The following is a 15,393-nucleotide window of genomic DNA, read 5'->3' as shown; positions in this document are numbered from 1 at the left end:
TTAGATGCATCTTTCATGTACCATACTATAAGACTGTAGAATAGCAATTCAATTACAGTAGGAGGGAATTTGTAACGTGTTCCACATTAATCTTAGCATGTGCCATTAACATGTGATTTCTAATAGCTGTTTTCCCATTCTCTAACCAATAGAGCTCTAAGGAGACTGCTGAGCTAATAAATTGATTGCCATCAATTTATTCATTTATTTTTCTAATAATGATATTTATTTAAAAATATTTTTAGACTTTTTCAATTACAGTATTTAGATTTTTCTGGCATTGATTAATGTAAAAAGTCCAATCAAGAGTCTAGCTCAAATTTAACAATGAACATTTTGAAAAATGTGCACAGCAAACAGGGAAAAGCCAGTCCTGATAATGTTCTTATCTTCTAAATTTTTTTAAATATTTATTTATTTATTTTGGTTGGTTTGTTTGTTTATATTAAACTGCTTCAGCCCACTCTTCATTAATTATTTTCCCATAAAATAATTTTCTCCAAACAACATTTTTAATGGGGGAAGCCATATTAAGGGGGAAGCACTATTGGATTTCACTAGCTATCCTATAGTCTCCTTAGAGTGATTAGAAATGTAGAGTAGTTCTTTGCTAGTCTTATTGGAACATGCTTTGGGTCATCATGTGGTGGTGACTGTGAAACTATTTAACACTAGTTAATTGAAACTGTGTTAGAACTGTGTTTTATTTTGTGCAGTAAGTGTACATTTCACTTATATATATATATATTAAGTGACTATATAAGAAATTATACATATAATATGACACCATGTGCATACAACATACATGTATGTGTGTGTGTGTATATATATATATGTATGTATATGTGTGTATATATACATATAAAATACATTATCTATATAATTGTCTATATACAGTATAGATAATGTACCATGTATTTTGTGTGTGTGCGCACTCGCGCACGCGTGTGTGTGTGTGTATATATATATATATATAAAATGCATTAACTATATAGCATATACCATGCACTTTACAGTACAGTATATTTTTTCTTTCTGGGTTCAGAATTAAATTTTCCACTTTCTTCAATGAAATGATCACCGTAAAGAAAGCATAATGAAATGTTAACCTCTATTTATTAATTTTTTTCACAAGGAAAGTACACATTATTGTCCTGGGTTTATGACCTTTTGCTGTGAGAGTTTAGCTAAAACATTACTTAGCAATCAGGCTTCATTTAAGGACTGATTCTTCACTGTTAAATTCAAAAGGAGTTCTCCTACTGACCTTAGTATCAGGAGGAGTGACCACTAATGAAGAGAAAAGCAACCTCGTTGCTTAGGCAATGCAAAATATTTATTATGAAATTTCAAAAATCTCAGGTCTCATTCAGAAGCTATACAAATGAGTCTTTTTTTTTTAACAGACAATATCATGGTCTTCTGTTTTATCAGACTCTTCAGCATTCTGAAGTTTCCACTGTTATTTTTAAACTTGACTTCTGGAAGGATTCAGAATAGTGTGACTTTCTGAGTTCTTCCACTCCAACCCATAATTTGGAAGGAAAGAGTGAGAGAGGCATCAGACACCAATGGGCGCTGAGCCCACGGTTATTGATGATGATGAGGAACCCATAATTACAGCATGGCCTCTCCTCAGATGCTACTCCAGCCAATGGATAGTAAGAGTAACCCTCTGCACCACTTCTGGTGGCACTTAAGTCATAGGATCTATATAAAAGGAGATCTGTGGGCCAGATCACATCCTTGTCTAATACGGTGTAAAGAGTTAATGATGATTCCTTGTTCATAGTCAGTAGGTAACCTGTATGGGCACTCAGATGATGGAGGTCCACAAAGTCCACATGTGGAGTTTCATGTGTTGGGAGGTTCTTACTACCCCTCCACATCCAGATGAATTTCACACAGGGAGAGTCATTTCCCATGAAAGCGGGCAAATTTATGTAGTGCTTTAAATCACAAATCTTATTTTGTGAAAAGTCACGTGTTTGAGTCACAAAAGACCTTATTTTATTTATTATTTATGTGTGAAATTTTGTAACAGACAAGGACATCTGTTTACTGTGCTCATGAGTGTAGGGAGACTTCATCTAAAATTAATTATTGTCAGTTGAAAATAACCTTGCTCATGCTCTAAAGTTTCACTCTCAATGTGAATATTTAAAAAATGGCAAGATGAGGCTGTAGATTTATTGTATCTCAAAGTTTTTCTAATTAAGTTCATTTTGCAGTAAAAATACAGTTTATCTTTCTAACTGCCAGCTGTGAAAACTCATTTTGGGATTTGAGAACAAGGATTCTTCATGCAGTATTGTGTCCAAGAAAGAGCCATCCAACCCTACCATATTCAAATTCTGTCCTTAATTGCTTTTAAACTGATGAGTCACATTTTCCTTTCAAGCCACTGTAAATCTTAAAAGACTCCAGTGAAATCTGTGGAGATTTTCTAGATTGCACTAGATTATGTTCTGTTTAAAAACTCAACATTTAGGATTATTTTATATCTGTGGTATTTTCAGGATCTTACATTTTCATTTCAAGCATATACAGAATCACATTTACATATATATTCAGTTTTGCTGCAAAGTAGGCCAAATCCTGCATTCCTGTGTGCACTCAAATGACTATAATAGCAATGGGAGTTTTGGGTATACCGAAAAGTGAGTTCTGGTCCTATCCATTAAGTCAGCTTTTGTTACAAAATTAAGCTCTTGAAGTTATAAACAGAAAAAGTTTGTCAATGTATTATGGATGATGTTCAATATTTGATATTTGTAACACTGTTTTTAATGGACAGGAGGGCAATTATACAGGATTTCTATTACTGTCTTCAATAACAAGCCCATCTCAGAGTCAAAAATACAGAGTGCAGTGGCTGAATGGGTAAGTTAAGTTTCTTTCTATTTGTGGGAGTTGTACGTGTGTGAAACTGCAACTTAAATTATATTAAATTAGTAAGAGATAGGGAGAAAGGGAACATCAAAGAAACTAGCTGGCCTAGTTTATGAGATCTTGGGAACAGGGTCTTTGTGTTATGTGTTCGCACAGTAGTTAAAACAGTAGGTAGATGCTCCTTCTTTAAACTCTTATGTACTGTGGGTAAAATTTTCAAATGTTACCAGAAGGATCTGGGCGTTTAGGGACAGAAATCAATGAGTGTTATGCACCTGGAACTTTTCAGTATCCTAATAGGTGGCTATCTAAATCTTTAGGCACTTAATGCCTTTAAAAATGTGGCCCTTATACATCTAAGTCTCATTCAAAGTCAACAGCACTTAGCCTCTTAAGTGCCCAAATCACATTGAAAGCCATGCTTAGGCTCCTAAGTCACTTAGGTGTTTTGAAGTCGTATCCCATATCAATAGAAATGTGGCCAACTCTACCAGTGATCCATGGACCAGAGATTTTGTGAGTTTGTACTAGCAATTCACAAAGCCCTGCATGCTTGCTGTGATTGTCATAATGCCCAGAAACCCAGAAACTACTTTATTTATGCTCTCCCCATGCTAGGCTGTATTCAGAAATGTCAGGCCACCAAATTCAGCTTGATGTGCATAAGTACATATGTGCTGCAGGAATATGTCATCGAAGTGTTGAGGAAAGGACCAGGAAATCGGAGTCAAGAGACCACCAGAAAGAACTCTATCAGAGAGCTACTATTAACATAAAAGGAACTTCATATACAGTATTTCTGGAGATGGAAAGGTGGCCAGATAGCAAGTGTGAAAAATCAGGAAAGAGTGGGGAGCAGGAAGGGGAAACAGGTACCTATATAAGAAACAACGGCAAATATTGGAACTCTCCCTGTAAAATCCGGTCACCCTATCCAGGAGAAACATGGGATTTCCCAAAATATCTTTTGCCTAATGTTGACATTTAACCATAAAATTTATTTATGTGTAATTAGCTGCTTTCAAGCGAAAACGCATTGCATGTATGAGTCTGTTATAAAAATGGGGTCAACACATATACAAAAGCAGAACAACAGGGAACAACAGTAAAATCTCATTCTTTTTTGTGAGATGTTTTAGAATTTGATTTTCTATATTAACCTTTCTTTACCACATTTTAGGGAGCTGTTTCAAGCAGCTCATATATGTGGGAGAATGTTTTTTTATGTTCTGATAGCTCGTGGTGGTTGCTGTTATTTGTTCATTTGCTGATAGGATGCCTAAATAGGCCTCCTCTTCATTTTTCACATACATTTAAAGAGTTTTAATAGGGAATTACTGTATGTTTGGGGAAGGCTTTGATATATACAGTAATTGAAATCTGCTTTAGAGCATTTTGGTAATAACTTTCCACAAAGATAATGATGATGATTCCAGAAGAAAAATAACCTTCTGATGATAGATTTATTGACACACAGTTGCGGTGTTTATATTTCTATAGCAAGAGACCCTGAATCTGTACATTCATTGTTAAAGTAAAGTATATGAAATGACTGACGTAGACTTAATGATCATGTTTGGTGGATGTTGTTGCTGAAGAGTGACAGCTATGCACAATTATTCTTATTGAACTGTTGCATCTGACTTTTCTAGAGAATATTCCCACAGCACTCTTAAAGCAGTCAGTGAAAAGCAGTGGGATCAACAGCTGCCTCAGGCCCCAAAGCAAGATGGGAGGGATCCCAACTCTGTGCCCCAGCGGGGTCTGGGACAAGAGCAGTCAGCCCTCAGCACTTCCCAGACCGTGGTGCTGGCCTCCTACCCACGTCCTCACAGCCATGCACAGCCACAGCAGCAGTTCCATGGCATTTCAAAGGGGCACAGAGGTCTGGCTGCCATCACTGCCAAAGTAGCAGTGGCTACAACTCTGGGCCCCTTTGAAACACCGGGCTCAAGGGCAGCTACCTCCTTTGTCCACCTCTGTACCTCCCCCATCAGCAGGCCTGGTAAAAGGCTGATACACAAAGCACTGATGGCTCAGCCAGATGTTTCATGTAATTGAATATTTGGGGGTAAGAGAGAATCAGTGGAGTAGCTGACTTACTGTTTGCATTGTATCTGAACAACCTGGTGTCTCACCCTGAAAACGGACTGAATATGGAGTCCATCTTCAATGTTACTCCCACAAGGTGGTTACAAAGGGTCTATTCTCAGTGTGCAAATCAGCCTACTGCCAAGACCTTTGGTGAGCTGATGAATTACTTTGCTGCAGTGGTATTGAAGACCCTGAGGGCATGTCTGTAATTCTGGGAAGATTGACCCAGATGGTTCGATCTTCTGGAGTTCAATTTTGCATGTCTGGTAAAATCAATTTCCCTGGGGTTGGCAGTCAAACCATAGCATGGAGAAAAGGAAGTTGATGGGAGAAACATTCCCATCAACTTTCCTTAGTTAGGACCGTCAAGTAAGTCGATTTCCAATACATCGATTCTAGCTCCACAATTGCTGTGGCTAGATTTACCTATCTGAAATCGACTTAGTTCCCTATTATAGACCTAGCCTGAGTACGGATAGCTGGGTTTTCATTATTGAGAATGGCCAGAAAATACCTTGTTCCACTTTCTTGGTCATTGTAAAGTAGTCATTAAAAGAATACAGTTGAGCACCTCTAGGCAGGCCACAAAGTCCTTCTCGCCAATACAGGTGCACTCTCAATTTCCCTCCAGACCACAGTCTGGGGAAACAAACAAACCAAACTTTTATGTCCACTGAACTCTCCCCACTCCCAGGTTACAATCTGACAGGTCCACCGACTTGAGTTCCAGGCCCCAGGACAGCACAATTTATGGGACCCCTATCTCCCTGCCTTACACAGAGCCACAAGCCACCCACTCCTAGGGAAACCTGCCCCTCAATCAAAGGATCCCCTGGTCAATCACAACCCCATCCCCCACAGACGTGGAGGTGCCCCCACCACGCTCCTTCCACTCTCTACCACTCCTGTCACCCCTGCACAGCTCTACCCCCAGCAGTCCTGTGCCCAGCTCACCTCCTTCCCCTCTCTGCCCACCAGCAATCTCCTGCCCAGCTCTCACCCAGTGTTCCTGTGCCCAGCTCAGATCCTTCCCCTCTCTGTCCCCAACCCAGCTCTGCCCCCCCAGGGTCCTGTGTGCATTTCAGCCCCTTCTGCTCTCTGCCTCCCAGATCCCCATTTATTCCCTCCATCAGTGGACTGCAATTTGATAATCCTCCCCAAATTTACAAAACCCTCAATGTCACTCAGAGGACAGTAATACTAGGCAGCTCCCCTCTCCAGCCAAAGACAAGACCTGCACATCCTCTGTGTCCACTCCACTCTATAGGTCTCAACCCCTACATGTGTTCAGAACTTTTTGTGGGGAGGAAAGAGGAAATAGAAACTGGTAAGTCACCTCTTCAAGCACTGAAGTCTGGTCAGTGCTCAGGCTCCCATTGTCCTCGGTGGGGCAGGATTGGGCACTGTAAAATAAAAGATTGAAATAGGTTCAGCAGCAGATTGTAGACTTCCACTAAAAATGTACAGCGTATTTCTTATATTATTCAGTTCCCAGAAATCTTATGAAGCACAAATTTTACAGAACCAGTGGAGGTGGGTGGAATGACTCTCAGCACTTCTTGAAGTTGTCTGTTGGTTGCACAGGGCATTTATTAAGATACCTTTCCCCCAGAAACCTCCACTCTACACCAACAAATATACAAACCTCAGAAGGACATCATCTCATAATGGGAAAATGTTGGACTCTTTACTTTGCCAAATAAAAATTTATTTGGTGGTAAAAAGCAAGTTTATAAGATTCTGCTACATAATGCAGGGAAGCCTTACGTTACCACACCATATTTGTAATTGTTCTCTGTAATAATTCTCTTTGTAATTATTTTTTCAGCTAAATCACACCTTCCAGAACTGGAATTATACTGTGTATGTGGTCAATATCAGGTAAATGTTGCTGATGATTGGGAAAATACATGGTTTATGTTCTTATTGGGAGTCACAACACACAAATTTATATTTGTGTTTCTTGCTTTTTAAGTATTCAACCAGTCACTACAAACGAACTGGCAAGGGAGAAAAGAAGCACCACTGATGAAAAAAGGTAACTTTTGGGGATTTTTTAGTGATAGAGTGATAATAAATGTAATTCTTGACCATTTGCTGCTCTGGACCTGCATACAACCTTCATATTGCTATGATGTTTGTTGTAATTTAAATTATTTTGGATTTACATCAGGTAGTTCAATAAACGTGATACAACTTGGATGATCATTTATCAGAACTTAATTTTTACCTCTCACAAAATGTTGCAGACCTGTGTAACATGCATGGAAAGCAATATCAATTCTTAAGTCCCAGCACTGTCTGTCATACAGTTTTCCATAGACACCATGGGCTTGTCTGCGCTACCACCCTCCTTCGAAGGAAGGATGGTAATTAGCATGTTGGGAGTTTACTAATGAAGTGCTGCGCTGCATACGCAGCACTTCATTAAGCAAATTCTTTCCCCACCCCTGCGGCAAATTCAAAGTTTTAAACTTCAAAGTACCGGCTCACATCTAGCCACGGCTCACCTGCTGGTACTTCGAAGTGCCGGGGAAACTTTGAAGTCTCTTTACTCCTCAGTAAAAAACTTTGAGGAGTAAAGGGACTTTGAAGTTTCCCTGGAACTTCGAAGTACCAGCGGGTGAGCCACGGCTAGACACAAGCCAGTACTTCGAAGTTTAAAACTTCGACATTGCCACGGGGGGCGAGGGGGGATTGCTTAATGAAGTGCTACGTATGCAGCACAGCACTTCATTAGTAAACTCCCAACACCCTAATTACCATCCTTTCTTTGAAGGAGGGTGGTAGTGTAGACAAGCCCCATTATTGGTATCTAAGCACTATCTCTGGAAAGAGGCATTTGTGCTCTGCCTCATCTCTGAGGAGCTGATCCAAAGCCTAGTGAAGTCAAAAGGGGTCTTTCAACTGATTTCAAAAATCATGCTGAAACTGAATGCCAGGTTGATTTAAATCACCACATTTTCTCACCTCCTGATTTCAGTGGGTGGCAGATTAGGTACTAGGGTTGGGATTTGCAAAGATAGCCAAAGAAAGTTAGGTGTCCCATTGCCACTGAGAGTTGGATGCCTAACTTCTATGAGTTCACTTTGAAAACATCAGTCCACACTGTGGGAGGCAAATGAGGAGAATGCTGGTCTTCAGATTGAATTCAGAGCAGGTGACCAAAACCTAGGCTATGTCCACATTTCAGAGTTTTTTTCAGACGTGACTTATTTTGATGTTCTAATGTCTAAATATGTGATGTTAAAAAATCTCATTCACGCAGCCACAGCAATGCGAAACAGAACATTCTCGTTTACAGCCACAGTTCACAGCCACAGCATTGCAAAAGGAACCTTCACATGTGCTGGTAATAGCTGTGCTTTGTTCACACATATTCCTCTTCAGCCTTGGAAGGGCCGGGGCGGGACAGAAAAGTCAGAGAGTTGGAGTAATTTTTTTGAAGGAAAAGCCCTTTTATCTCAAATTATCCTGCTTGGCTGGGTGGACACTGCTGAGGGGAAGTGGGGGTTGGAAAAAGGGGGTTTTCAAGAAAAAAAAAGTGTAGACAAACCCATTCTGGCTGCTGTGCAGTAAAGGGAGACTGAGTATGGATTGCATATTAGTAATGTAGGTAACCACTTAATCCATAAGATGTACATGAGAATTTTTGTTGTGATAGGATAGAGCCTTTTATTCCATGGCTGACCCATTCCAAGATCATTATGCGGAAGTGGTTTCTGGTATTCTCAGTTCTTCTGCACTCTTCCTTACATATAGTTATAAGACAACAGTCTTTGAGAGATGGACACTATCATCACTAGGGGGAGAAATCAAGTGTAACAGAGGGAATGAAATGCTTTTCCTTGCAGTGTCTCTACCTCTTTACTGGAGAAATGCCTGCCCAGTCCACCAGGAGCCCTTCTCCCCTACTACACTTTCAGGTGACTCAAGCAGGTTTCAGCCTCCCATCCTCCTACTCTTTGCCCTAGGATTTTTGTCTCCATTTTCTCTAGATCTTTGTCCCTAAGAAAAGAAGGGAAAGAGGAAGAAATTCCTCTTTCTGTTCACAGTGCCAGATATTTGTGTAAGTGCCCCCTCTGACAAAGTGCTAAGCCTTCTGGGCCCAATCCACCCTAAACATTTAGGCTATGTCTACACGAGCCCCAAACTTTGAAATGGCCATGTAAATGGCCATTTCGAAGTTTACTAATGAAGCGCTGAAATACATATTCAGCACCTCATTAGCATGCGGGTGGCTGCGGCACTTCGAAATTGGCGTGGCTCGCCGCCGCGCGGCTTGTCCCAACGGGGCTCCTTTTCGAAAGGACCCCGCCTACTTTGAAGTCCCCTTATTCCTGTGAGCAGATGGGAATACATGGCCATTTCGAAGTTTGGGGCTAGTGTAGGCACGGCCTTAGGCATGTACTTCATGGTAAGCAGGGAGCTTTAGTTCAACAGGATATTCATATATCTAAAATTAAGCATGTTCCTAGAGTGCTTTGCTGGATCAGGCCCACAGTACTGAACACCATACAGAGATACCTGTTCAGCTCTCCACATAATTTTACCAAAAGACCATTTCCAGGCAGTTGGCCTTCAGGAATTGGAAGCAAAATCCAGGGGATCTGAAATAGAGTACTTAATTAAACTGTTAATTTAAAAATAACTCTCAGCTTTACTCCAGAGTCCTTTGTGATATCTAAAGAGTTGGCTGGGGAGTAAAACTACCCTCTAAACCACTTTTTAGAAATAGGTACATGCAGTTCTGATAGTAAGATTTTTGTCTCTTTCTTTTTTCTTTGACTCTGTGGAGTTTTTATTGCTCTGTGTCCACTTTCACAATGTAAAGAGTTACCCTAGCTGCTATGAAACAAATCTAGCTGTTATGAATGCTCCTAATGTATCACTGTGAATTTATGTGAACTGTACATGAGCACCCCATTTCTTGTCATTTCACTCCTCACATTACATTTCGGAGATAATGAGGATTATGTCTAACTCCATCCTGTACAATTTTTCAGAATTGAAAGTCTGATCCAAAGACCAAATACATGCAATGGAGTCAATAGACTATGGATCAGGCCCAAGTAGAATAGATGTCATTAACCTTTCACTGGGAAATATTTATTTTAAATAGTAATCAGGTTACATATAACATGAGTGTCAGCCCATGTCACACAAATAATAAAAGACCTATAAGTCCCTTGATTATGTCTGAAGAACCTGACTGAAGTCATTGAGATTGCCTGGGTGGAATTAAGGGTAGAATTTAGCTCACTGGATGCTTTAATTAGAAACTAGAATCACATGTTGTATCTTTCTACTGTTTTTATATTGTTGTGTTAATGGCATGTATTTCCATCATATACTGTTGTATAGGCTGGGTCTACACTTGCCCCCAACTTTGGAGGGGGCATGTTAATCAGAGTGATGGGAGATTATTAATGAAGTGCTGTGGTGAATATACAGCACTTCATTAGGCTAATTCTCCCCTGCAGCAACTTCGAAGTGCCAGCATGCCGTGTAGCCATGGGCACTTCAAAGTACCCGTGCTACTTCAAAGTGCCTTTACTCCCCAAAATTTTGGGGAGTAAAGGCACTTCGAAGTAGCGTGGGCACTTCTAAGTGCTCGTGGCTACACGCATGCCAGCACTTTGAAGTTTAACACTTCGAAGTTGCTGCAGGGGAGGATTAGCCTAATGAATTGCTGCAGTTAATATGCAGCACTTCATTAGTAATCTCCCGTCACCCTGATTAACATTCCCCCTTCAAAGTTGGGGGCAAGTGTAGACAAGCCCATAGAGTGGAATCCACTTGGAAAGCCTGTATTCTTCCAGCACCGGCAACAAGTGTATAAGCATTTATGATGATATACAGTCTTGTTGCAAAAACAGGGGACCTTGCTTCTCAGAAATATCCACTATCCCCCATCTCTAAAGACTACTGTTTCAAATCCTTGCAGCTCATGGGTTTTTGCAGTATTGACAAAGAATAAAACAACTGACTCTCAGATAAAGACTAAGAAAAAAACCCTTCTCCTCCTGTTTACTCCAAACTGTGGACTTTAAAATGCTTATTCATTTTTTTCAGCTTTAAGTTTTTCTTGGACATGGCCGTAAAGAAATGGTACAACATTTAGGCTATCATTTATAGCACTGAAAAATTAGCTGATGAAGCTCGTAAATCTTTATCCCAGATAGAAGTAATATTTATTTCTTATTTCTAGGATGAGCTGGCAGAAGGTCTTAAACTTTATGGCTGCGTCTACACATTCCCCTTCCTTTTGAAAGGGGCATGTTCATGAGCAGGTTCAAAATATACTAATGAGGCACTGCAATGAATATGCAGCACCTCATTAGCATAATGGTGACCACAGCGATTCGAAAGTGCAGCTTTTCAAATCACGCGCCGCCCATGGAGATGGGACCTTCCGAAAGGCCCCCACCCCAGTTTTCGAAAGCCCTTCTTCCTATCTGGTGATCGGAAGAAGGGCTTTCGAAAACTAGGGGGGGGGGGTCCTTTCGGAAGGTCCTGTCTCCACGGGTAGCACGCGATTCGAAAAGCCGCACTTTCGAATCGCCGCGGCTGCCATTATGCTAATGAGGTGCTGCATATTCATTGCAGTGCCTCATTAGCATATTTTGAACCTGCTCATTAACATGCCCCTTTCGAAAGGAAGGCGAACGTGTAGACCCAGCCCATTTGTATGGATAAGTCTTGTTGACAATGTGTGTTCATAAAGATTTTGAAAATAAGTTATTAATGACTCTATTTATAATCACATAATCAGTCATCAATAATGATGATCTCTTCGGGCTTCTCTGTACTTACCAGAAAATGGATGTGCTGGCGGTCAATCTTCAAGAATTCAATTTTGCGCATCTGGTGAAGGGGCACCAAAATTCCTCTCTCTGGGGTTGGCATTCGACCTCTGTATGCCACGCTATGAAGTGGAGTAAGGGAGGTCAATGCAAGACTGTAGAGATTATTTGCTTGATTTGTTTCTTTCTTACTTACTTACTAAGGAAGTAAGTCAATTCCAATATGTCAATTCCAGCTACGCAAACACCATAGCTAGAATCGCATATTGGCAATTGACTTATTTCCCTGGTATAGACATAATCTTTGTTTCAAACAGAACAGTATGTGATCTGTCTAATGAATTTCCCTTGCTTTCAAATATTTATAATTCCATTTCCCCTCAGGTTTCCTCTGAATTGAAGTTGGCTCCAAATTTAAAATTTCAGTTATAGCCCATAAGCAGGATGGCCTTTGACCTTATGTTCTTCAGGTGTAAACCTATTTCCCTTTGCCTTATTAACTCGCTCAGTGTCATCTCTCATCTACTTTTCTCTGATTTTGCTCAGAATTATGGTCTTCATATTTCATATGACTCTTAAGTGAGTATTGCCTGACTTCTCTATTTTGTCTTAGTATCTGTCCTGGATCTCTCTCTCTTTCTCTCTCTCTCTCTCTCTTTCCCTCCCTCCCGCTCTCTCTCTCTCTGTCCTCACAGTATGCATAGCTATTTCTTTCAATAGTTTGAATTACTTCCAAACTGGTTCCATTCTAGTCATTTCCCACTGTTTTACCCTAATCTATTGCCACCCTTATTTGCTACATCTCAACCATAACTTCTAAAATAGCCTCAGAATAGTGCAGTTCTTCAATAGACCTCTTGAACTGATGGATGCAAAATCCATAGAGACGGAATTATGCAGAGGGAAAACGGGAGTGGAGAAGCTGTCAATTTGGAGCTTATCAAAATAGATATTGTTAAAAATATTTTAAGCAATTACAGTCTGGAGAAGATTAAAATAAAGTAAAATATGGATGTGGCTTGTTGTTCTTGTATTGCTGAGCGCTCTATTAGCTGAAGCAATCCAAAGTACATGGATATTATGATGACTAATTATAGGTGGTGATCAGAGTCTCATGCAATGCCGGGTTCAAAAGTGAATACTGTATTGCCATAAGCACCTTGAACAGTGTAAAGTTCTCTAGATAGCAGTTATGCAACAGTATCATCCATTGGTAGAACATTAACTAAATTAAAAGACAGAATTTAATCACAATATTGCAGTGATCTGTGTGCGTGTGTTTAATTATTTCATCCTAGTAGCAGTGGCTCTTACCCAGAAGGCACAAGCTGGTGTTGACAGGACACTTTAGATGGGGTATAAGCACGATGGTTTGTGAGCATGGTGCTCTTTTATTCCCACTAGTTTGCACAAATCTTTAAAAACAAAGTAAGTCTGTGTTTTTTCTTATGACAAAGTTTGCATGCTCTTTGTTTCTTTCATTGATTCCTTGCCCTTTTTGACACCACAGTAATGCCACACATTTCTGCTACTGTTGCTGCTGCTTTTCCCAGAAAGATCCTACAGATCCTAGGTGTAGCCATATGACCAAGGTTGGGTCACTTGGGTAAGAGAAATGGTTTCCGCAGAGCTATCCCTCATCGCTGCTTTCCTTATGCTTATTCCCAAGCAGTTTCACAAATCTTGATTTCACATATGAGCTTTACCCCACTTACCAGAAAAACATGATTGTGCTTGCTCCAACCTCCACTACTTGATTGCCATCATTTTGGCCTGTAGTCTGTACTTAATCTTACCATGGGGAAGTGGCTGTTCAAACTACAGTTTAACAACTCACCCAAGTAAAAAATATCGCTCACTGTTAACATGTTCGAAAGATAAGTTGCTAAATCTCCATAGAAATCTCTTCCCATAGTCATGAAAAGACAGTGCTGAGCAAGAAAGTCAATGGGAAGTTCCCTATTAATTGCAGTAGAAACAGAATCAGGCTTTTGATGAATTGTGGGTGATGTGATTATATAACAGAATATATAATAGACTAATATTTCAAAAGTGCTGTAGCTCCAGCCAAGAGCTTGCTGCTGCAAGACTCCGTATTTTGTTTTTAGTGTTTCTGATAATTTATCGTTTGTCATTTAAGTTGGCACATTTATGGAGAAAGTTGGCACAGTTCCTGGCACTCCCAGTCTTCTTAATTGTTTTCAAGTATATTATGAAATAGAAATACCAGAGTTCGTATAAAGTAACACAATTGTAATGTCCACTTATATTTTTTAAATCCTGCTAAACCCTGTTGCAAAATCACAAGCATTGGCCCAACTCTGTTCCCTTTGAAGTCAAGGGAGATTATACCACTGAATGCTATGGGAACAGAATGCTGAGCACTTGTGAAAATCTAACTCTGTGCACATACATTTGCTTTTGAAAAATGTTTTATTTGTGTGTAAATATTTTGCTTGTGAAAGATGTTAAATTTTGAGGCCTGGAGATTGAAGTCCTTTTGTATCCACGGAAAAGGTACAAGCTTCTCCAAAGAGCCCCACTAGTGTATTTGAGCTATGACCTGTAGAGAACACCTCTGTGTACTAATGGATTTTTCAGTCTGCACGCCCATTCGATCCTTGGCCTCTCTGACACAACTGCCAATAAGGACCCTTGGTTCAGCTCCCATTCTCTACCATTGAGCCCTTCCATTGACTTCTCTGGAAATTGGGTGGGGCCGGAAAATATCAGAGCCCTAGTTGTACTGGGTTATTTTGTGATGTAAACAAGTGTAATGATAATATGTAACAAATTCATTTCACACAAGATGGCATCAGCCATTGGCCGTTGTTGACGCAACCTGAATTTTAATACTTCCTCCCTCCCTCCCTTTACTGCAGCACTCCCCTTTTATTATGTGGTAGATTGTAGGTTTTATACTGCTTCATGATTTACTGTATTATATTAATAAGTTTCTATATATGACAGAATACCAAGGGAAAGCAAGTGTTATGTTAGGAAGCAAATGCATTATGTGCAACTCTTTGTCTTGCCACGTCAATCTTATTGGAGGGATAGGACCCAAAGACACACAGGAATTACCTTATTGGATCAGAGCAGTGGCCCACCTAGGCCAGTCACTGAAAAAAGTTTAGTGCCAACTGCTTCAGAGGAAGATATAAAAACCTCTGAGATGAAAAATTATGGAAAAATATATCCATAGAAGTTTCTTCCTAATCTGTATTGGTTTCTGGTTAATTTATATCCTGAAACATGAGATTTTATGTCTCTTCTAAATTATCCACCTGCTATATTATGAGATAGTAACTAGGAGCTCCTGACTTACCTTTTCTATCCCACAGATCACTTTGCATATATCTGTCGTGTATATTCTTATATGTCCGTTCTGTAACCTAAGCCTTCCCAGTCTTAACAGTGTTGCCTCATTTACAAGTCTTTCCGTGACTCAGATAATTATAGTTGGTCATCTCCAAGCTCCCATTATTCTGCTATATCTTTTTGTACTTTGGGTCATCAGAGCTAAATAAATTATTCCAGTAAAGGACCTTGCCATTGATTTATATGATGGCATTATTATATTTTCAGTATTCATTCCATT

The 15,393-nt window shown here is 39.9% G+C and overlaps 1 protein-coding gene across 5 annotated transcripts in view; it reads left to right on the top strand.

The window, feature by feature from the left end:
- Nucleotides 1–15,393, top strand: part of ADGRG6 (adhesion G protein-coupled receptor G6) — a 163,773-nt gene that overhangs the window by 89,009 nt on the left and 59,371 nt on the right. For all 5 annotated transcript variants that reach the window (XM_074988723.1, XM_074988724.1, XM_074988726.1 and 2 more), the window contains 3 exons: nucleotides 2,798–2,883; nucleotides 6,815–6,867; nucleotides 6,962–7,024. In XM_074988723.1, the coding sequence (XP_074844824.1) occupies nucleotides 2,798–2,883; nucleotides 6,815–6,867; nucleotides 6,962–7,024 (202 nt within the window). The remainder of the gene's footprint in view (nucleotides 1–2,797; nucleotides 2,884–6,814; nucleotides 6,868–6,961; nucleotides 7,025–15,393) is intronic.

The sequence above is a fragment of the Carettochelys insculpta genome, chromosome 3 (assembly GCF_033958435.1).
Source record: "Carettochelys insculpta isolate YL-2023 chromosome 3, ASM3395843v1, whole genome shotgun sequence".
Taxonomy (NCBI): Eukaryota; Metazoa; Chordata; order Testudines; family Carettochelyidae; genus Carettochelys; species Carettochelys insculpta.
This window is presented reverse-complemented; position numbering and strand designations above follow the sequence as displayed.